This window comes from Melospiza melodia, chromosome 2 (assembly GCF_035770615.1).
Source record: "Melospiza melodia melodia isolate bMelMel2 chromosome 2, bMelMel2.pri, whole genome shotgun sequence".
NCBI classification, from domain to species: domain Eukaryota; kingdom Metazoa; phylum Chordata; class Aves; order Passeriformes; family Passerellidae; genus Melospiza; species Melospiza melodia.
In genome coordinates this window covers 64,225,903-64,247,981 of record NC_086195.1, presented here as the reverse complement: position 1 = coordinate 64,247,981, position 22,079 = coordinate 64,225,903, and the positions used below count along the sequence as shown (strand labels likewise).

General features: G+C 40.7%; 1 protein-coding gene across 1 annotated transcript; it reads left to right on the top strand.

Moving 5' to 3' along the window:
* Positions 1-743: 743 nt before the first annotated feature.
* On the top strand, positions 744-19,147 carry CASP2 (caspase 2). Its single transcript, XM_063148557.1, has 10 exons — positions 744-989; positions 6,383-6,550; positions 8,010-8,085; positions 9,456-9,550; positions 10,930-11,106; positions 12,191-12,319; positions 12,732-12,822; positions 16,296-16,445; positions 16,538-16,647; positions 17,231-19,147. Exons 1-10 carry the CDS (start codon positions 840-842, stop codon positions 17,363-17,365), a joined length of 1,281 nt encoding a protein of 426 aa, XP_063004627.1. The 5' UTR covers positions 744-839; the 3' UTR covers positions 17,366-19,147.
* Positions 19,148-22,079: the final 2,932 nt, after the last annotated feature.

Sequence of the window (22,079 nt, the reverse complement as noted above, 5' to 3'; positions counted from 1 at the left end):
CCTATTGCTCTCCAAAACCCCTGAAAGGAGGCTGCAGCCAGGTGGGGTTTGGGCTCTTCTCCCAGGCTACCAGTGACAGGGCCAGAGGAATTGGCCTCAAGCTGTGCCAGGGGAGGTTCAGGCTGGACATCAGGAGGAGATTCTTCTCGGGAGGGTTGTCGAGCATTGGAATGGGCTGCCCTGGGAGGTGGTGGAGTCACGGTCCCTGGAGTTGTTTAAGGGAGGGCTGGACGTGGCACTCAGTGCTATGGTCGAGTTGCCATGGTGATCTCAGAGGTCTTTTCCAACCGATTCTTCCAATTGATTCTGTAATGAGAGCTCTGAATTTGCTTTCGCTAGGGTGCTCGCTTGATTTCCCCTTTGTATTTCCCTCCGTATTTCTCTGCACCCTTCCTCCCTCCCTGTTAACTACAGCACGTTATCATTCTTGACTGCAGCTGATTGCCGCAGAAACCCATCTCAGCGGAAGCAGAGAAACTAAAACCGGTTAAAAAAAAATAATTAAAAATGCCCAGAGCCGGTACGCTTCCCAAGAAAGGCGCAGCCTGGCTACTGCGCCCGGTAGCTCCGCACGCCCGAGGGGCCGCGCGCCCGCCGGCCCAGGAAGAGGCGGGAAGGCGCTCCCGCTCCAGCGGCGGTCACGTGAGGGCGGGAAGCGCGTCCCGCCGTTTGAATCGCGGGGGCCGCCGGGAGAAGGCTCCTTTCCGCCCGCCCGCCCGTAGTCAGGCGGCGGCCGCGGCCCGCGGGGTCCCGCCGGTTCCTCCCGCGCCGAAAGTCGGGAGGGGGCACGGGTGGCTTCTTGCCGCGGCGCTCGGCCCTGGTGTCCCCGCTCCTCCAGGATGCCGGCGGCGTGCGGCATGCAGCGGTGCCACCAGGAAGCTCTCAAGAAGAACCGTGTGATGCTGGCCAAGCAGCTGGTGTTGAATGTGCTGGTGGAGCACATGGTGGAGAAAGACATCATCACCACGGAGATGGTGGAAATGATACAGGTACGCGGGTTGTCGCCTGCGCCGTGAGCTTTGTGTCTGGCTGAGCTCGGTGTCGCTCTTTGCAGCGGCAGGATGGAAAAACTCACCTGTTACCTGCACCTTGCAGGGGAATTGCACTCCGAGGAGCTGCAGCGTGCAGGAGAGCTGTGAGGTGCTTTTGTAGAAAGGCAAAGTGCATTTCCTCTTGACATTTCCCTGTGTTCTGGTGTGCAGTTGCAGCAGGCTGCACTTAGTGCATCGGATGGTAACTTCCAGTCCTTTATTGTAGTTTTGTGCTTATCTTTTTCCTTCCACGTATAGAAGCAGGAATAATATGTATTTCCAAAATAATACTGTGAAAATAAGTAAATGAATACTTTATATACCGGTTTGTTGTGGCACCTTCCACATAAAGAATTGGTGCTTCCTGTATGTTTTTGTAAATTGCGTGAATTGTATTGTAAGGCTCAGGGCTCACTGTCAACTAACAAATGCTGTTTGTTTGTAGGGTTGTGTTGCTTTCCCTGTGCAGTGGGTGCTGTGGGGAGAAGTCATCGGAAATAGCTTGGGATTCCAGCCAGAGGGATGGTAATGTGCAGAACACCGTGCAGGATGAGCTGCAGGTCTTCAGAGAAAGCAGGCTGGAAAGGAAGTGGTTGAAACTGCACAACAAGTGCATGTCAGGGCTCAAGTAAGGAGCTGAGGGGGTTTTTAGTCCCCTACCAAAGTTCATGGTCCCATAACAAAGAACGGATGCTGAAAATTAGGATTATGAACTATTTTCTGGGTATGAGTGTAGAAAATGTTAACCTGAGACTGAAAAGGTTTTGATAGTAGTGAAAAGATAACTTCTTGACTAATTTTGAGTCATTGTCAAAGATAATGTGAATTACTTTGCATACTTTGACGCGGTGTCAAAGATAATATTAGATGCCTCATGGGGCCTGTCAAGGATATCAATGCTGAATTGTGGGAGCTCCAGGCAGTCTCACCTGAAATAGCTCCAATCCCCAGCGGAAGAGAACAAAGATACCATGAAACAGTGCAAGCCAGAGAGTGAATCAAGGACTTCTCCGAGTTCGGGCTGGAGTAGTTAATTTCATAGTAGCTGCTATGAGGCTGTGTTTTCGATTGTGCTGGAAACAGTGTTGTTGATTTCGCAGTGTTTTAGTTATTGTTGAGCAGTGCTGACCCAGAGCCAAGGCCTTTTCTTCTCACCCCACCCGACCAGCAGTGCTGGAGGTGCACGGGAAATTGGGAGGGGCCGCATCCGAGACAGCTGACCCAGGGGATATCCCACTCCGTATCCAGCTTCAGTGTCATGGTCAGCATGTAAAGGTTGGAGAAGAAGAAGGAAAGGGAAACTGAGTTAGGGAATGGTGCTAATGATGCCACAGTCTTGGATTTAATCCCTGTACAGGCCATTCACTTAGAAGTTGGACTCAATGGTCCTTCCCACTCAGAATATTCTGTGTTTGTAAGTCACCATTGTGAGTGATGGAGCCCTGCTAGCCTTGGAGTGGCTGAACTCCTGCCTGCCAACAAGAATTAGTGGGTGAATTCTTTGTTTTGCTTTGTGCGTGTGGCTTTTGCTTAACCTATTAAACCATCTTTGTCTGAACTTTTCTCACATTCTTTGGGTTCTCCCCACCATTCCACCTGGGGAGGAGGTAACTGAGTGTCTGATGCTTAGCAGCCCACAGGGGTTAAGCAACAACATTGCTCAAGTGTGAATGGTGAGTAGGGGTGGGCTTCTGATGGCCTGCACTTTGTCACCTGAGGGGGAGAAGGGAAGAAAAGGGAAAAAAAATCGTCTCAAACTAATGGCAGAGAAAGTACTCTTTTTGGTGAGGTGCTATAGTAGGTTTAAAGTATTAAACTGAGACAGAAGAGAAGAAGCCTAAAGGAGCCTTTCCCTCCAGATGTAATTGAGTAAAAGGGAATGCAGCAATACTTAGTAATGGATTATCAGTAAGGAGGAAGGTGTTATGATGGATAAGTCAGGTAAAGAGTAGTAGCTTAGTGAAAAGTTATGCCTAATACAATAAACACACCTAACTAAGTGCTTAAATGTGTATAAATAGCAGTAGCAGCCTGAGCAAGAGAACAGAGTGACTTGGACTACTGTTGCAGGGCATTGATCTGCAAATTGCAACAAAAATAGAAATATGGCAGAGGGAGAAGGAAAGCTGGATCTGCAGAATATGCATTGTACTAGAAGGATGAAAATGAAGGGAATGTTTACTGAATACTCCTAGACATAACAGTGCTATGGAGAAAGAGCAAAGTGCATAAAAAAAAAAAAGAATCACTGGAGTGGAAAACACTTTGTCTTACCTTTGATCTTCCTGTAGTAGGTCTGTGAATTTTTAATATTCTTCCTGTCTCTGGCAAATGTGAGCACTGGTCTTAGAAGTGCTCTTAAGTAGCCTGTTATTGTAAATGTATTGTGATGCTGATCGCCAGGTACCTTAATGGAAACAGGAGGAGCCAAATGCCATTGACTGATGAAAGAGAATAGATTCTCCTGGATATTATAACTGGCTGGTTCTATATATATCCTCCTGCACCCTCAATAAGTCAGGAAATCAAGATCTGGATAAATAGTTACGATAAATAGTTATGTTCTAAATAATCTTTTCTTAAAAAGACAACAGTTACGCTGGTCCTGTTGGCTTGATTTAAGCTAAACAAAAGAGGAAAATGGAAAATTTTCTGGAAACAGAAAATTCTGGAAATAGAGCATTTAAATAAATTTCTGTAATGTAAGGAAAGTGAAGTAAATCAAGGAGCTCAGGGAGATGACATTTTTTCCAAGTATGAGGTGTCAAACCAGTACTGAAACTTTACCACAAGTATGAAGAACGTGGGAGGGGGACTGTGTTCCAGAAGGAGCCACTGAAGGCAAAGATGGTTGAACTGGATGAGGAGCTCACAAGGAATATGAAGAGTAAGTAGAGAGTTTATAGGTGTACAGCATTGGAGAAGAGTCAGCAAATAGAAGCTGCCTCCTTTGATGTAAGAAATGTGGGGAGATAGTAGGATCTGACAGTATTGAATTTAAATTGGGTCGTTCAGAAAGATACTAAACCGTGTGAAGTTTTTTCACAATATACATTTTCAATAAATTGTAAAGAAAAAAAAATTGTGTTTACTTTGTAGTGAAAATGATGTTATGATTATCTAGGTGAAAACCCAGAAGAGGGGAGTTTCAAACACAGGGGGAAAATTATTGTGGCAGTAAAGTGGGACAGTGGAAACGGCTGTTTTTAAGGCAAGCTCCAACATCTGCTTGCATAAATGCTTGTTGGAGCATCAGATGTTCTTCCAGAGCTCTGAGATGGACTTTTAAAATTGCAGATAAAATAGCAAGAGCTTTCATGCTTTTTAAACAAGTTGAGTACTCTGTACTGTAATCAAAGACTGAGATGGTATATATAAAAAGATTTAAATACTCCGTTGATCACTAGACAGTAATGAAGGGATCATTGGTTTTGACAAGTGACATAAATTTGATTAGGATGTTTGTCAATTTTATATGCTTTTTCTATGGATTCTGCAGGTGTATAATAAGACTAATATGGAATTTTGACAGGACTTGAGAATTTATTTATAATTAGTTTCTATTATGCAGATTATCAAACCCATCTGTGAGGGGAAAGAAATAAATTAGGGATGTATTGGGAAATGAAATGAAAGAAGTGTCTTATTAACTTCTGAATGTTTGCTGAACATTATTTAGCATAACCTAAATGTGATGTTGAAGATGAAGTCATATCAGGAAGCACAGCCCTTTGAGTGTTTAAGGAAGCATTAAGAAAGAAGTCTGCCAAAAGCTGACTGCTGTGCATGCAAAGTGCAGAATATGAGCATTCTGGAAATTTCCTAACTTTTCAGTAAAACTAGCATTCTGGTTCTTGAGGTCAGCTTGTGTTCTTAACTATCATTTATGGCTTAGAGTCACAGACTGAAGAAGATGAATGACCTTTAGCTTGTCTTAAAGCAGCTGCAGAAAGGAAGAAAAATGCATTAGATACTTAAGAAATCAAGTCTCAACTTACGTTTCTTGTTACAATAAAATTCAGTGAGCTTACAGCAAGATACAAATGTATGGAGGTGGTTATTTTCAGCGACTAATGGAGCAGTGTTACCAGGAGAAAGGAACCTTCATACTTCTGGGAAGGCACAAGTAAGACATGGTTATTGGCAATTCTAGTCAATAGTACTCTGAAAATTCAGGATCCTGTGGGAATAGGAAAAGGTACATTCACTGCTAAGGGAAAGAGGCCATTTATGGAAGAAAGTTTGTTTCCTGTCGCAAATCAAGACCAATTTGTAGAAAGGAGTTTGATAAATAAGGGAAAGGACAAAACACTGAAGCCCAGGATAAAAAGAAATGCTCTTAGTCAGTCATGAATGAATATAGGTCTGAAATTCTAAATAAGTTCATAAACATTGGATCAACAAGATTTTGCAATATCCTCCCAAACAATGTGTCAGGGCAAAACCCAGACTCTGTTTGACACTGAGCTTGATAATTATGAATGAAACCAGATGATGTGATATCTTTTGTAGCAGAAGATTTTCACATTTACCTCAAGGCTTCTTTTTTTTTTTTTTTTTTCCCTGTGATTGCTGTATTGTTAAGCTTTAATTATCTGTAACTCATCAGCTATTCCCATCATCCACCAAAAGGAGAGATCTTGGATCTAAGTGATAATTAAAACAATATAAGATTAATTCTAAATAAATAAAATTTGTTTATGATACCTAGTATTTTGGTGTGTGATTTTTGGTGGAATTTAGATTTCACAGGGAAGAGTATTATTGTAGAAATTATACATTTTGTTGGGAAATACCTGTTAATATCCTAACAGTTAGAGCTTCTTGGCACTGTTTATTTTTTGATGGCTACTTTTCCACATATACCAGTATATTTTGCTTCATTGGTCTAAGTATTCATCTGTACATAGAAAATACCATTCTGGAACTGACTGCATATAGTAAGTGTTTTACTTAATGTTTTCTGGAGAATTTGACTAGCTGTGTGAGACCATAAACTATTGGATAGTAGTGGGAGCATGTGGTTGACTTTGTGTATTCAGTGAGGAGGAGCAGATACTATTCCAGCAGTAACTGGAAGAAAAATTTTAGAGATAATATGGTGTATTACTGTGTGTGGTCATGTATGAATTGTTGGCTTGTTGTGTGGTGTCATGTATTGAGCAAATAGGAACAGAGAAGTGTGAATGAAATCATCTAGGAAGAATATAATAGTGGTTCTAGCACAGCTAAGCATAGTGGTGAAATCTTTTTCTGAAATAAAAAAAGGAGTTCTTCTGATGATTCATTGCAAGTTATTTATGTTACTCAGATGTTACTTGAGTATGGATTTTGATTTTTTTTTTCCTCAGGCCAAGTCTGGGAGCTTCGACCGGAATGTGGAATTCCTCAATTTGCTGCCCAAGAGAGGCCCTAATGCCTTCTCAGCCTTCTGTGAAGCTCTGAGAGAAACCAAGCAGCAGCACCTGGAGGCAATGATCCTGAAGACAATGTCCAACCTGAGCCATGAGATTGCAAGGGTACAGCAGTTTTTAAAGAATAGGATGGATGGCTTGCATTTCAGATTGGGTTTGGGCACAAAAGGATCTTTATCAAATGGGAGAAACTCAATTGTTTACAAAGGATAGAGTGGTTTTGTTGTAAGTTGAAATTTGTAGTAGCCTTAGCAAAAGCAGAGAGGAAGAAACTTGGGAAGAACAGAATTTTCATAAAGAATCACAAGATGGTGGAGGTGGGAAAGGGCCTCTGGAAGTCATCTCTTCCAGCTTTCCTGCTCAAGTGTTATGTTCAGTAGGCTTCCAGAGTCACATCCAGGCAGTTTCTGAATATCTGCAAGGATGGAGGCTGCAGCCTCTCTGGGCACCTCCTCCAGTGCTCAGGCACTTCCCAATATAAAAGCATTTCCTGATGTTTAAGAGGGAGTCTCCTGTGTTTCAGTTTGTGCCCATGGCACCACTGGAAAGAGCCTGGCTCTGTCCTCTTTGTGCCCTCCTTTCAGGTATTCATACACATTGATAAGTTCCCCTTGAGGGGGATGAGGGATCACCTCCCTTCATCTCTTCTGCTGGCATTGCTCCTCCTGGTGCAGCCCAGGGTTCCAGCTGCCTTTGTGCCAAGGGTGCCCTGCTGGCTCCTTTTGGGCTTGGCAGCACACAAGTCCCTTTCTGCCAAGCTGCTTCCCGGCTGGATGGCCCCCAGGATATATTGGTGCCCCAGGCACAGGGCCTTGCACCTCTTATTGTTGGACTGTATGAGGCTCCTGCACTGTTCTTACATCCAACAAGTTCTTAATGGATGTGTAATCAATAATCCAGAAATTTTCTCTGAACTTTCATTGGTTTAGTTTTCAGTGATTGTCTGAGTAGACTCTTGAAGAAACAAATACTTGTATTTCTTTCTTTTGTTATTTTTTTCACCTTTTCACTTTGTGTACTTAGTGTTGTACTAAAGGAAGAGTTTTGGAAAGATTCCATGTTCTTAGTGCATTGGCAAGGATGGAAACTGTCAGTAAACATATTTTACACAAAGGAAGCGAGATCAAATACTTTTGCACAAGTGTTCCCTTATTAAAATGTAAATTTTATCAGACTACCCTTTTAATTTTTTGTTTCCAATTTTTCTTTACTATACAAACAATGAAATCTTGACAGCAAACAAAAATAGAGGAATCACCAGACAATCAAGTTCTTGTTAAAACCAAGAAAGCTAAGATGACCCCAATGTAAAGATTCTAAACTGAGGATTTGGGTAGAAGTGCAGATGATCAAAGGGGAGGAGTCTTGCATTGAGAGAAAGGGCTGCTGCTGTCTTGTCATGATGTTTCTTTTGGAAGTGACCATAATATTATATTTTAGTCATTTTTTTTGTGTATATAAATGCATGTATCCTTTCTTCCATGATACCTTCAGCTTTGTACTGTAGAGAAAAAAAAAGCTATTTTATGCTACTCTTTTTCATGGATTTATTGATGTCTTGTAGCTTGAACACTGTCATGAGTCAGATCTTCCATACCCTGTCAGTGAGTCCTGTAATTCAAAGAGACCCCGTTGGCTTGGTGAGTTGCACTTGATTTGCTACCTGGTTGGCTCCTGCCAATTAATACTGTCTTAATTTGATTGTAGAGATAAGCTTGCCACCACTTTGCTCATGCCAGGAATGCAAACTTGACAGTAAACTGACTATATTATGATCAAAGAGGGTGCTTTATAGCATATGGGAAGAGACAACCAATACGAGTTTCTTGTTAGCTTCATTTATTCTTGTGGGAGACTTTGTTGCTTAAAACAGTACCTGTCAGTAAAATTCTAGATTTTGCAAAGATTTTCTTGAAGATATGTAATAGAATTTCATTGAGCTAGCGCTCTGATAAGACACTGACTTCAGGCAGCATTTCTTAACCAAGAATTCCTTCTTAAAAAATTAGTTTAAGGCCTTATATGTGTTATCTGGGTCCAACTTGCTTTTCTTTAGCTTCTGTCAAGTGCAGGAAATCAGCTTCTACTTAACGTGCATTTCCAGCTTAGGCCAGGGGTCTGGTCTAATAAACATTGGTTGGAGTGAATCTCCTTGCTAGTTTTTATGTTGCTTCTGGTAATGCCTCGAGTACTTTTTCCCTAACCACAGGTTTTCCCTTATGCTGGTTACTAGGAGCTCTCTCTGGTGTTGAAGAGCAAGTGTCTAATTTTTGGAAACTTTTCTATTTATGTGCAAGGGTTTTAGGTTGGGTTGTTTTGATTTTTTTAGAGCATATGTTCCTCCAACCAGGAGAGCCATGCCTCAAAATGCTGAAAGAGGATTTCAGAAGAGCTCGTGAATGTCATTAGCTCAGTTTCTTCGGTACAGAGGAGTGAGTGTTTGTCTGCAAATGGCAAATAGTTGATTATCATTCCCCTCATCTGCTGTTATCCAGAGGAAAGTGTTCAGAGGCAGATTAAAAAAAGAGAAGGGCTTTGCACTTTATGAAAGTTAAAATTGTCTCGTTTGATCACTTATGCATATGTTCAGCATGGGAGGCCTTTTATGACAGGAAAGAACTATTCTGTTTGAAATTTTCTAGCAACATTTCATCAGCCAAACTCTGAAAGTAAGAACATACTGTGCAAAACAGCAGAAAGCACAAAGATCTTAAATTAGATGAGAATTCTGTTTTCATACTCTGTAGACTAGGCATTAGATAAGGCTGACCCACATACAAGCAAAAATAAAAGCTGTCAGTTAAAATAAATAAAACAAGTATACTGTTACAGTACTTTTTTTTCTCTTCTGTGTTTCATTTTGTGTCAGTAGGCCCTGATCAAACAAAGTGTTTGGAGGTGTGAAATATGCATAAATGAATATAGTTCAGAATTTGCAAGTTACTACCTTAATACAGAGGTTTTGTGTCTGAAATTTTTAATTTTTATTAATATATTTGGCTTTGCACAGAACCAATAGAGCATTCCTTGGATAATGGAGATGGTCCCTCAATTCCTCCAGTGAAGTATTGCACTCCTGAATTTTATCACAATCATCAGCACTTGGTAAGTTGTTGGCAGAGAAAGTCTTTAAGATGTGAGATGTTTGGATCAATCAGCTGAACATGTGCCACTTAAAATTGAGTTGAAATGCTTCACTGGGATGCAGATCAGGGTTGTGCTATTTGTGTAAATGAAAGGTGTTACCAGTCATGCTCCATTTGATGTGGTTCTCATTTACAAGTGTCAAGAAATCCCAAAAGGTTCTGTAACTCTAAACAAATCTCTGCCTCTGTTTTTTTGATCATGAAGAGCTTGGTGGAATGACTTCTGTACTATTGCTCTCTGTGAGCTGTCAGTATTATTGCCTCAAGTTTATTTTTCTGTGTCCTCATTTTCTGTAAGATGACAAACCCTCTAAATGACTGTAAGATAGTAGAACTGTGTTTTCAGCTAGTAAGTTGGCTGTTTTAATTGTCAGCTGTACTCAATAGAATCCTTAGGCTTGAGAACCAGATCAGGATTATGTGCTGGAATTCTACCTGTGGGTAGAACAATTTGAATTTCTAATCTTCTGCTGCAGTGTTTGAAGTTTATATGTAATCTAATTCCTTTTTGTTGATTCTGTCTGTAAATAGATTGGTGGGATGGGCTTAAGGAAAAATTACTTTGTGTTGTGGGATAAACACTTCCTTAGGGTTGTACAGTGTCAGAGGCTCTATGTGTAATGAAACAGAGGTTTTGTTTGTGTGTTGGTTTTTGTTTGGGTTTTTTGGAACTGTCTGTGGGGGTGACTTGATTGATAAGCAGTGCCAGTGTGAGCTTGACTAGGCTCCTTTTACATCTGTGCCTGGATGCACCTTATTTGATATTCTCCTTTGGTATTAAATTTTACTTCCAATTTGCAGGAGTGTTAGTAAGTGAATTACTATCAATTTGTTGTTGTTGGAATGGTAGGGACAGAGAGGTAACTTCTGTGTCAGAAGGCACCCCTCTTAAATTAGTTTTTTTCCTGTTAACCTCTTTTGCCAGTTGCACAACTTTGAAGATCAATGACTGACAGTCCCTTGCTGTTACAATGACACTCATTGCTATTTTACATCTCTGCTCCCAACAGCAATTAAGAAACCTTAGCTAAATTTTGCATAGCGCTGTCCTTTGTTGGGGGTGACACAAAAATATTTGGGGCCCTGCTGGGGTGAGGAAAGGGGGAAAAATTAGCAATATCTAATTCACAATTTGAAATGGATAAGCTGTGTTTCTTTTGAAATGAGGAATAAGGCAAGGCAGTCTAACTTATTAATAATAGTGTTGTAGCATTGTCAGTTGTGGAGGCTGGCAAGCACAGGCATATCAAGTTGGTCTGGAATGATAGCTGTTCTATTCTAACACACCATTATTTCCTTGTGTAGTCTAAATTTACCCGTTTTTAATCTTCCTTGCAGGCATACAAGCTGACATCAGAGCCACGAGGCTTAGCGCTGATCCTCAGCAATGTCCGCTTCAGCAGCGAGAAGGACCTGGAATATCGCGCCGGGGGAGACGTGGACTGCGCTTCCCTGGAGATGCTCTTCAGGCACCTCGGCTACCGAGTCACTGTCTGCCATGACCAAACTGCACAGGTAAGGGGTGACCCCAGTGCTTCACAACCGGTGTGCCTGAGAGTTTGTGTCATAGTTGTCTCTGGTACGTAGCTGAGCTTTGAATATATGAATTATCACTTAAGAATAGAAAATGAAGCCGAACGTGATGATGCTCTCATACTGATCCACATGAGAAAGCTTGGAAGGCTGAGCTCTTCCAGTGGATAGTAGTATCACAAAGAACTACAAGAGGTACTATTCTAGTCTGACCCTAATGCAAGGGGAAGACTTTTGAGACCACTCCTGGCATGTGTTAAAAGCACAAATGGATGAAGTCTCCAATTTACTATAGATAGACTTTTCCAGTGTTCTCTCCTAAAAGTTAAACTTTGCAAATATTTGATGTAGTCTTTGCTATTGTGACGTTTTCATGTCCTTTCACTGGTGAAGTCAGTTGGCATCCCATTCACCAGTCTATCTGTGCAGCTCAGTTCCACTCTTTCAGTCTTCACTAAAAACATGTATGTGCTTCACATAGGAAAATTGGTTGTGTTCCATGACTAACTTAATCAAGCCACTCTCCCTAGGAATGCAGTTGCTGTCTTCTCCAGCATCATTTGATCTTAGTCCTTTTAAATCCCTATGAATTCAAGTGACACAGGACGTGTTAAAGAATGTTTTCTTCAAGAACAGAGCTTTTGCAACATTGATAGAAGATATTTGTATCTGTCACGTTGTCGGTTCCTGAAGTTTTCCGGTCTAAATTTTGAATTGACCACTAGTGTCTGAATGCCTGAAGTCCCAGAGTATGTATCTGTTAAGCTGCTCCAACATCCCAGCCAGATGCCAGTGTCAGTGTAAAATATCACTTGTAAAATATCACTTGGTTTCCTCTGTTGGCCTAAGCAATTCCTGCTTCACAGTGTTATATTTAAGATTGAATATTGCATAAAAGAAGAATATTTTGCCTTTTTTTTTAATAGTATATGTCTTTTTCATGTAAATTTGAGGTGTGAGGGGTTTTTCTTTGTTACAAGGAGGGCCATTTGTGTTCTTCCCAGAAAATTGATTCACTTTCCCTATGGAAGTTTGGAAAGCATTAGATTTTTTTTTCCTGTTCTAGGAGATGCAGAATGCATTGGAGAGATTCTCCAAGCTGCGAGATCATCGAGATGTGGATTCCTGCATTATTGCTCTGCTTTCCCATGGTGTGGAGGGTGGGGTTTATGGCAGTGATGGCAAACTACTACAGGTATGTTGCTGAGTCCTGATCTCTTGTTGTAGGTTATCTCCAGGAAAGTAACAATATTCAAAAAGAAAAAAAAAAGAAAAAAAAAAGACTGAGGATTCACATATTTTAAAATAGAAAAAAATAAGGGCTGGAGGGAAGAAAAGGGCAAGGGGAGGTCTAGAAAATGAAAAATAGCAAGCAGGACAAATTATCTCTCTGTCTAAATACTAGGTAGAGTTCATGAACCCAAGCAAGTATGAACCTGGGGAGAGGGTGGAGAAGGGATATGTTTGTCACACACTGAGTTTGCAGATAAAGGAGAGGATTACCAAGACTGGTGAGGTAATAAGCAAAAGATAGGGAACCAAGGTTGAGACTGGGTTTGGCTTACAGGAGGCTACAGTGAAGAAATTTCCTCTCTTTCTTCTCTCAGTTGCAGGAGGCTTTCCGGCTCTTTGATAATGCAAACTGCCCAAATCTCCAGAATAAGCCCAAAATGTTCTTTATTCAGGCCTGCCGGGGAGGTGAGTGCCCAAGCACTGAAAGCCATGTACTTGGCATGCCATTAAGGCTCATTTTGCACACATGCACACCCTCACATTCAACTTGCTGTCAACTTTCCTCTTTGCTTCTCTCAGGTGTAAGTGGGACCCATATTCACCTCCCTCTGCCCCGCTGCTGCCACTGCATCTGTTGCTCTGTAAGTGTCTTTAGCTGTGCATGAGGTGTGTGCATTGCCTGGCAGACCCCAGAGCACCTTGGTGACATAAACTCTGTCACGTCCCACCCATACCCCGAGGCTTCCTCGTGCTGTGCCTGCAGGAGGGGGAGTGGGACACATGGTGCACAAATAGCAGCACAGCATGGAGCAGTACACTAGCACTGGAGTCTTGCTGAGGTCCTGTCTTTCTCTAGATCCTTGATGTGTTGTGTCTCCTGTGGTGGTCTCTTGAGCTGTCAGGGTTGTTCCAATTATTTTTAGGGTCTTGGCTTTCCTTTACCTGAGCCTGTTTTCAGCCTCAGATGACCTTTCCTTGCACCGTTTTCCACATACTGCTGTTGAATTCTTACATGCTGCTGTACAGAACTCTTTTAATGATTCCTACAAACTTGTTTTTCTTCTGTGCTTTTTGTACGTTTTTATTTAAATTCTATTATTCCTTTTCCTCCCTTTTGTAACTAAACAAAGACATCTGTAACTAGCTACCTTTCAGATCTGCTAATGACCAAAATTTTTTTCTCAAGTGTTTGGACTCTGTGAAATTGCAGCTATTCCAAAGTGAAGCTCTGTCTTAGAGTTTCCGTCTTTTCCATTGTGATAGAGGAGTTTTCCTCGTAGCTTTTCCCCCTGCTTTTTCCTTGTTTCTCACAGTTGTCTCCCTTCTTTCTCATTTTTAGCAAGCTTTACAGTTTGTCCTCCAATCTCTACTCTTCTTTAATCCCAATACAGGGAAAAGCCCAAAGTCTACATGAAGTATTTCAGTGGTCAGAAATACTTGATCCTTTTAAGCATTTGGGAATATTGTAACATGCATGTTTACAATATGAATTGAATCTGATTGCTTTCCTTAAGTGAATGAACATTTAGATACTCTTGAACAAATGTGAATGTGCAGACTCAGGGTGGAAATAAGTGTAATTAGCCATAATTTTCAGCTGACCTCATTAGGTAATTATGTTTATTTGACTGTAATGTTACCATAAGGAGTCTGTTAAGACTAACAAATCAAGCTTGGCCTTTACATTCCCAAAAAAGTTGCTGTCAAGGAAGAGTGGTAAAGATTGCTGTGCATAACACTTTAGAACTAGGATATTGCAGTAGACAAAGGATTAAGATACTTGAAAAACTGTAAGGAAAAACTCAATTTAATAAAAAACAGCAAAGACAAAACCCTGCCTTGTCTAACCTCTTTTAAACCTTGATTAATAGCTAGAGGGGAAAGCCAGTTACAAAGTAATTGAGTTGTCAACAAAAATGTGTACCCTTTAGACAGCATTAAAAGGACTGTATAAATAGTATTGTCAACTTTGAAATAGTAGTCAATCTATCTGTGCCATGCAAGTTAGCTGGAACTAGTTGAAACAAGGTGAGAAATACATAAGTTATTCTTCCTCTCTAACCTTACATTGTAGGCCTGCTCTGTCTTCTATTAGTGACACATTTTTAAAATGTAGATAAAGAAATATTGGTACAGTCCTAATTCCTAATGAGCTTTTGGCAGGAGTCTACTAAAGAAGTTAAGTAGTTCACCTACAGTCATGGATCAAAAACCAGTGGCAACAGAAAGCAATGGGAAGAGTTTCAGTGTGGCATAAAAGTTGCTTAGAATCTGCATTTGATGTAGTCCATTCAAAAGACTGAAAAATTATACTAAAAGCTGGGTAGTTAGCAGTTACTTAAATTAATTGGCAGAACAGCTGTCTGGGAGCTTCAGTACAATTTAAACAGACTTGATCAATCTCTGGCAGTGGTTCTATAAATTAGAGGTTAAGTATGCAAAGGGTTAGTGCTTTACATGTTTTAGTAAAGTTGATAGGAGTGGTGTTTGAAGATATGCATGAGGAAGATGTGTAATTCTGAAGCTTTAATCAAAAAAGTTTTGATTTTATACATAATGGGATGGTGACAGTGTGAATAATAGAGTTTGACAGTAAAATTACCTGAGTGTTCTGAAATAAAATGCACTGTGAACAGTACACTAAATTTTTAAAAAGACAGAGAACTGGAAAGATTTTGAGAAGGGTGATAAAGGCATGAAAAAATGTGGTTAAAAATGAAAAAATATGCATTGCTACCCTAAGAGATGAGAAAGGAACTTAATTATGAAATTATGAAATTCTGAGCTATGAAGACTTTAATTCTAGGCTGTTTCAGACAATCACACTCCTCCCACTGCTGTTTTCTGTTTAGAGGAAAAGAACAATGTTGCTGACTTATGAACTGACCACTTTCTGAGCATAATTATGAGATGCCACCTGTTCCACTGCCTGTTAAAGGGTTAGAAATCCAAATAGATTATTTAGGCATGAGCTGGCAATAAAAATTGAGAAACATCTTAGGAGGAAGGCCTCTGAAGTGGACACTCAAGCCTTGTAACACTAGACTCTGATTTTGCTGTTAGGAAGAAAGAATAATAGATTCTCATAACAAAAGAAAACAAAAAGGCAAAATTATATGGAAAATTTGTGAAATGTAATTTTAATTTTCTTGCAACACAGCTGGACTATCAAAGTTACCACCACTAAGCAATTAGTTGAGATTATAATGGAAGCTCTGCATCATGCAGAAAACCAATTGAGAATATCTACACTTGCATAATGCACACTAATGAATCCTGGAAAGAGCATTAAATGCTCTCCAGGTTTTAAACTAATCTCCGTGGACTGTAGGTCTCTCTCATGTTTGGATTCAGATTATTTTGCATTTTTCTGCTGCACAATTTATGCTTTTAATTGAAACAAGCGGTATTGTAATCAGGTTTTAGAACTAGGTGAAATACTTGGTCTAGGTTTTCTACATGTCCTGGGTGTAGATCTTAGCAACTAAAATTACAGCTCTTGTTTGAGTTCTGCAGTCAAAAGACAGCACTGCAAAGTGCACTAGGCATTTTTGGATATTTCCAAGGTAGGTATGAGTGGAAAATAAAATCATCATGGGTAGGCATCAAATGAGTGGTGGAGAACTACCAGAAACTTCCCTGCTTTCATGGTTATCTCATGATCTGTGCAGGAAGAGGTGGGAGCAGAAATCAGCATGCAGACCATGTCAGGTTAAGCAGGTGCAGCAGTTGTTGGTATCTGCATTAGTTTGCGCAGAAGAACTTTCAGATGAGTTTTGAGCAGCTGAGAAAGCCTCAAGTTAATGCACAACCTTTCTGCTTGTCAGGAATTGTGGCATTGCTGACCAAAAATATAAGTCAGTACAGGAAAGCTACATCAAGTAATTCAGGATAATTTCTTCTCCCTTTCTCCCTCTCCTCGTTTATTGCCCCCACAGATGAGTTGGACCGGGGAGTGGATCAAAGAGATGGCAAAGGATGGTCAGATTCTCCAGGCTGTGAGGAAAGCGACGCGAACAAGGAAGAAAGCCTGAAGCTGCGGCTGCCCACGTGCTCGGATATGATCTGTGGATATGCTTGCCTGAAAGGTAATTGTTTGGGCCCCTAATTGTTTGGGCATGAGGAGGTTTCATGTGTCGGCGTTCCCCAGAAGGCTTCATGGCAGGCGCTCTCTCGGCAGGCACGGCGGCCATGCGGAACACCAAGCGCGGCTCCTGGTACGTGGAGGCTCTCGCCTCCGTGTTTGCAGAGGACTCCCGACACACCCACGTGGCTGACATGCTGGTGAAGGTAAAGGCCGTTTACTCTCCCCCTCCCACCTGGCTTTAGAAGGGCCTTCCATTGCTTCAGAATGCTAGGATTAAAGTACTATTAGAGCACTTATTTTTGCCTTGTTTGTGGCAAAATTATAATTCTTTCCTCCTTCTTGTTTACTTATTTATATACAGCTGCATAGGAGTTTAACCAAGTAATGCTGTTTCTTTGACTCCTCCTGTTTCATTGATGTGGTCACATGGTGCACTTACGAGTAGAGTTCATATTGCTTGCAACAATTACTTTTCTTCTATAGAAATAGCTTTTGTTTTAGTTGAGTTCATTCCCTGAACATGCACAAAACAGCTGCAAAAGCAGCAATACTCATATAAAGTAAAGATTGAGAAAGTGGAGGAAGAGTGAGTGAAAAAAAGCAGTGTGACCACAGCAACTTGAGCTGCTGCGGAACTGCACCCTAGTTATTTATCCTTCTTATAATTAAGGGACTACTTAATGCATTAAACAGAAAAATCTGGGAGTGCAGAAAGAAATGACATTCTTCTTCCTTCTGTCTTTTTAATCCTTCTAGTCACTTGAATTTTTTTCCTCTCACATCTAGGTGAATAGGCAGATCAAGCAACGAGAAGGTTATGCCCCAGGCACGGAATTCCACCGCTGCAAGGAAATGTCGGAATATTGTAGCACACTCTGTCGGGACCTTTACCTGTTTCCTGGCTATCTACCAGGAAAATAACCTTGCCAGCTCTGTTTGAAGAGAGATACTGCCAAAGCTGAACTTTGACTGTGGATATCTGTTTTCACTCTTATGAGCTGTGACATCACATGTGCAAGCAAGGAGTGCCAGTCTAATTCTTTATGTCCTTTTCTAAAATAAACTGCCAACACTCCTTGACCCTGACTCAGTCCAGGGTTTAAAATTCTAATATCCCAATTGGGTGTGTATGTATAGAAAGTGATGGAAAGAGGATCAGCACTGGAACTGGAAAGAAGTGGAAACATCCTTTGGAAGGAGACATAAGGACATTTGTAAACAAAGTTAATGCGAAACTGGAAATGGACTACTAGTACAAGTTTTTAAGTTAAGCCTTTCTGAAAGGAAAATCAGTCAAAAGATGCTACTTATCTTATGCTTGTACTTCAACAATTTTAAGTACTTTCTGCATGGTTATTCATCCAGGACAGTCCACTGCTCTACACATTGAAAAGGGCTTCTTATGAAGGAGAATCTTCCCCCTCCCTAAAATGGAAGGTTATTGTTCTCAGTACTCAACACTTTCCATTTTGATCACTTAAAAGTCTATTTTTCTACATTCCTTCTATAGCCAAGTTATCAAGAGAACTCTAAGATATCCCAGATTATCAGGAAAACATGTAGAGACCCAAACAAATATGCCTGTATAAAATGCCCCAGAAATAGTTTTGAATCCAGAAATTCTAGATTAACTTCCCTTAGTCCCAAGAGTGAACAACTGCATGGAATATTCCTTTTGAGGAATTTGTTTGCCATAGTACTCACATGTCACAACAGACATTCACTCCACCAGCTTCTCAGGAGTCTATAAATTGCACTGTACAACCGAAGCCCTGAAGCTCTACAGCTTTGTACATGAGGATCTTTTGTCTTTTTAATTAACAAAAATATTCAAGGCAGCTCTTTACAGTCTGAGCATGTTGCTTGGATTATTTATCACTGCAGGTTTTTTTTCCTTTTAAATGAGAGGGAAGAGTTTTATATTATTATACTGTTCTGTGAGTTTTCTTTCTTAATCCATGATCATTTAAAAGCATAAACTATCACTTCTTTTGGAAATTTCTTCCACAGCCTCTTCATGCTGTAATTTGTGTCTTGCTGTGTCCAACTGCAGTTACTCCCACTTGATGTGATGTGGGAGATGGGCATTGCTCTCTTTTTGTGGTAAGCCTAAATCCTGAGACACTGGATTACATGTGGGGTACAGGTGGCTCACTTCAGTCTCAGTCTCTCCATTTTGTAGCACTAAGTTGGCATAGTTCCTTGCTTTTTTTAATGTAAGTATGGCTTTTAAGATCTATTTTTCGGGATAGAATTATGAATGGGAAGCACAAAGGTAAATGGAGGGAGGCTGGAAAACTAGGCATGTGCTCTTTTTATTGTTCTGCCTGGTAAATGAAGGCTGCGTTTCCTCCAGCTGACAAGGGTGCAGCATTAATGTGTATCTTGCATTTATCCTACACACAATGTGATGAACAGAACAAGAATCATACTTGCCAGTTGGTGCCTTACTCTGAAGTCTAATACACCAGTTTAGGGGTCGTGTATTAGGCTGGAGTATAAACAGTGTCTTCCTGAGTGCTCCCTCTACAAAGTGGTGCAATATTTTACAGATAGATTTATTGATGAAGCAGTCCATTCTGATGGACTAAATTTCTGTAGGATTGCATCAAGTTGCATTATCACTGCCACTTTTATATATCTTTTGTGCACTTGTATTTTACTGCCTTGAGGTGTCAAAATAAAGAATTTTTGTTTGATTAATCTGTGCGGTGTCTTCCATTTGGAGAATTAGATCCCTGCAGAAATGGAGGTTCTACATAAACAGAATTTTATGTCATTTCTTGGGATAGCACATCCCAGAGGGGGTTTTGAACTCTCAGGCAGAAGCCTGCTACTTACAGCTGCAACCACTGTGAGCTGCTTGTGAATTTTGATAACTCCCTGGCCAAACAAAGACTGATTCATTAATAAGGAGAGATGAGGCAGAACCACCAAGTAGGAGGCTGCTGTTATGCTTCAGCAGATGAAATACTCACCTTGGGAAAATTTTGGGGTTGGTCTTTTTGAGGGAAAAGTTGGTGTCAAAATGAAGAGTTCCTGGAAAAAAAAGGAGCCTCGGAGGCAGAGGCTGAAAAGAAAGTGAAGATACCATCAGTCAGATTCTGGAAGCGGAGGAAGGTCCAGGGGATCAGAGAGATGCATGGGAAGGAATGCCAGAGAATGCTTAGAGGCTTGATGCATAAAGCTCAAGGCTTGTAGCTGGGAGCAGCTGTACACAGAATTTTCTCTTCCCCCTTCACAAACGAGCCATGATCTTACTGCTGGGTGGGGAAACTGAGATCAAAGTAATGCACCTGTGAGAAAGTCAATTAGTGTGAAATAAAAAGGTAGAAGCTCTGTTCTTGTAAGCTCTGAAAATAATGCCCAGTCTCTAAATCCACTAGAGGTTGCCATTTACCCTGTTTCATCCATGACACCTTGAAGAGTTGTTTCCTGTCTTCCATGATCTCTTTTTGGTGAAAGAGTACATTGGTTTATTAAAAATACAGAATTCTGATGCAGGAAGTCCAGTATGATATTAGCACTGGAATGACCAACATCTACCTGTGCAGAAAATGATTCTAGCAGGCCAGAAGATGAAGTAAAGATGTTTTCATTGGTAAGTTTGGAGCTACTAGCATGGTTTAAGGAATTACTTATAATAACTGGGATAGCAGGGCAGTGTTATCAGGTTCACATTTTGTCTGGAAACCAGAAGAAAAAGGTCGAGGGCTTTATTTGAGATGGGGAGTGAAAACAGTGAACCCAATGTATTCTAAAAATCTCGTGTTGCATGAGAATCACATTTATTAACAGAACAATTCAGTTAATACAATTTTAATTCTGAACTGGTTTTGTTTCCCTATCTGTGATTACTGATAGATAGTCAAAGGATTTGATTTTGTACAAATAGTCATTAGTCCCCTTAAAGATTAGGATGTACAGAATGGTATTGAAAGAGAGCATATGCTTCCAAAACATCAAAAGGTTTGGCTAAACATCTCTAATACATCATATAAAATTTATGCCAAGCTGAGACTCCTGACATGGACTGTACCTGTCTTATATAATTTGTTCTTACCCCTCAGGATATGAGAATTCTTCACTATATCACACCAGTAAATTATTAAGTTAGGAGAAGGAAATGCAAGAAGATACTGTTATGTAATAGGTTATGTCATCAGCGTATGCATACAGAGAACAGTTTCTTTAAAAGGAAGGGAATGAAATGGAAATCTCCAGAGAAGTTACAATCAACTGTTGTCACAGGATCAGCAGCTTTGGTGAGTCTGTTTCACTAGGAATGAGAGCTATGTCCTACTCAGTGCAATTTGGCCTGCTGTTTGTTGCTGATTTTGCCGCTTCTCATAGAATTCTTTTCTGTTGAAGTTTGATATTCTTTTGTTTCAGTTCATCTGCATTTGTTACTTGTTTATGGGACTGCTATGTATAACTTGGTCTTCAGACTGTATTTTTGCACGAACCGTTTTGCCTGCATGCACAAATTCTTAAGATGACATCTGTGTAATTTACTACATATTTCAAAGAGCTCAGAGTCGCACTCAGATTTCTCTGACTTAGAAAAGTAGCTGGAACTGCTGTAGTTTAGGCTGGTTTTTTATTATTATTTTAATTTTCCTTTGGCACTCCAAAAGTTTTTATTTGAAAAACTTTTATTTTATTTTATGTATTTATTTGCAAAAAAAAAAGGAGCAACAGTAACACCTGCCATAGAAACCATGTTTTGACAAAGGTGAAATTCACACTACATTGAAAAAATACTTGTATTTGGATTTGGATTTGGATCTGGATCTGGATCTGTTAGATGCAGGTGGTAAAGAAAAACACAAACTTAGTAGCTGTTGGTATTCAGTCACTTGTAAAGTGACTTAAAGAATGAGAGGGAAAGGTCACACTGAGCACAGGCTTAAGTTTTCTAAATGGATTCACACAGAAATAAACACTTAAGGAATTTCATAACTAAGCCTCTTGCAAGTCTGGCTTAGTTATTCCTCCTGTCCAGCCCAGAAACCCTGGGCTCCATTTCTTAGCAGCTGACCCAGGACATGTGCTGGTCCCATCCCAGAGGCTGGAGCAGACACTCCTCCGCTCCTGTTTTTAAGACCAGGGTGCCAACACCCCAGGTGTGACAAGTTCTTGTGCCAAGTCCCCTCACACGGGTCTGAGCTGCAGCATGCCACACACTCATTTAGTTGGTCCAGAGGGCTGTGGCTGCTCCAGTTGCTGTTGCTGAGGCCACACTTGCTTCAGCTCCTGTCCCCGATCTGCACCCCAATCTGACTGCAATTGGGCCAAATTCACTCACGCCAGTCTCACCAGCTGCTGGCACCTCAAACTTACAGCACTCATGCATGTGGGATAATGAGATTTCATGGAAAGATAGTTAAGAAAACATTTAATATGAAGATAGGACAGACACTGACCAGCCTTGGTTTTCATGAAGGCTGTCCTTTTCCATCTATTCCCCTCATTAATCCTCCCCAGCCATCTTCCTTAGTAAGTTTTGCATAGCTCCACAGACCTAGTTCAAATCCTTATGATCCTTGTTTCCCTCTTGGTAATAGTTACAAACTCCAAGCTGGCCATCTCCAAAGCTGTGAATGTACTTTATTAATGGCCTGTCAAACAGTGA

Excerpts from the sequence above, each read along its gene's own strand:
- CASP2 (XM_063148557.1), top strand. The coding sequence starts at position 840 with ATGCCGGCGGCGTGCGGCATGCAGCGGTGCCACCAGGAAGCTCTCAAG. Across the intron at positions 6,551-8,009 it reads TGAGCCATGAGATTGCAAGG|CTTGAACACTGTCATGAGTC; the intron begins GTACAGCAGTTT and ends GATGTCTTGTAG. Across the intron at positions 16,648-17,230 it reads TGGCTGACATGCTGGTGAAG|GTGAATAGGCAGATCAAGCA; the intron begins GTAAAGGCCGTT and ends TCTCACATCTAG.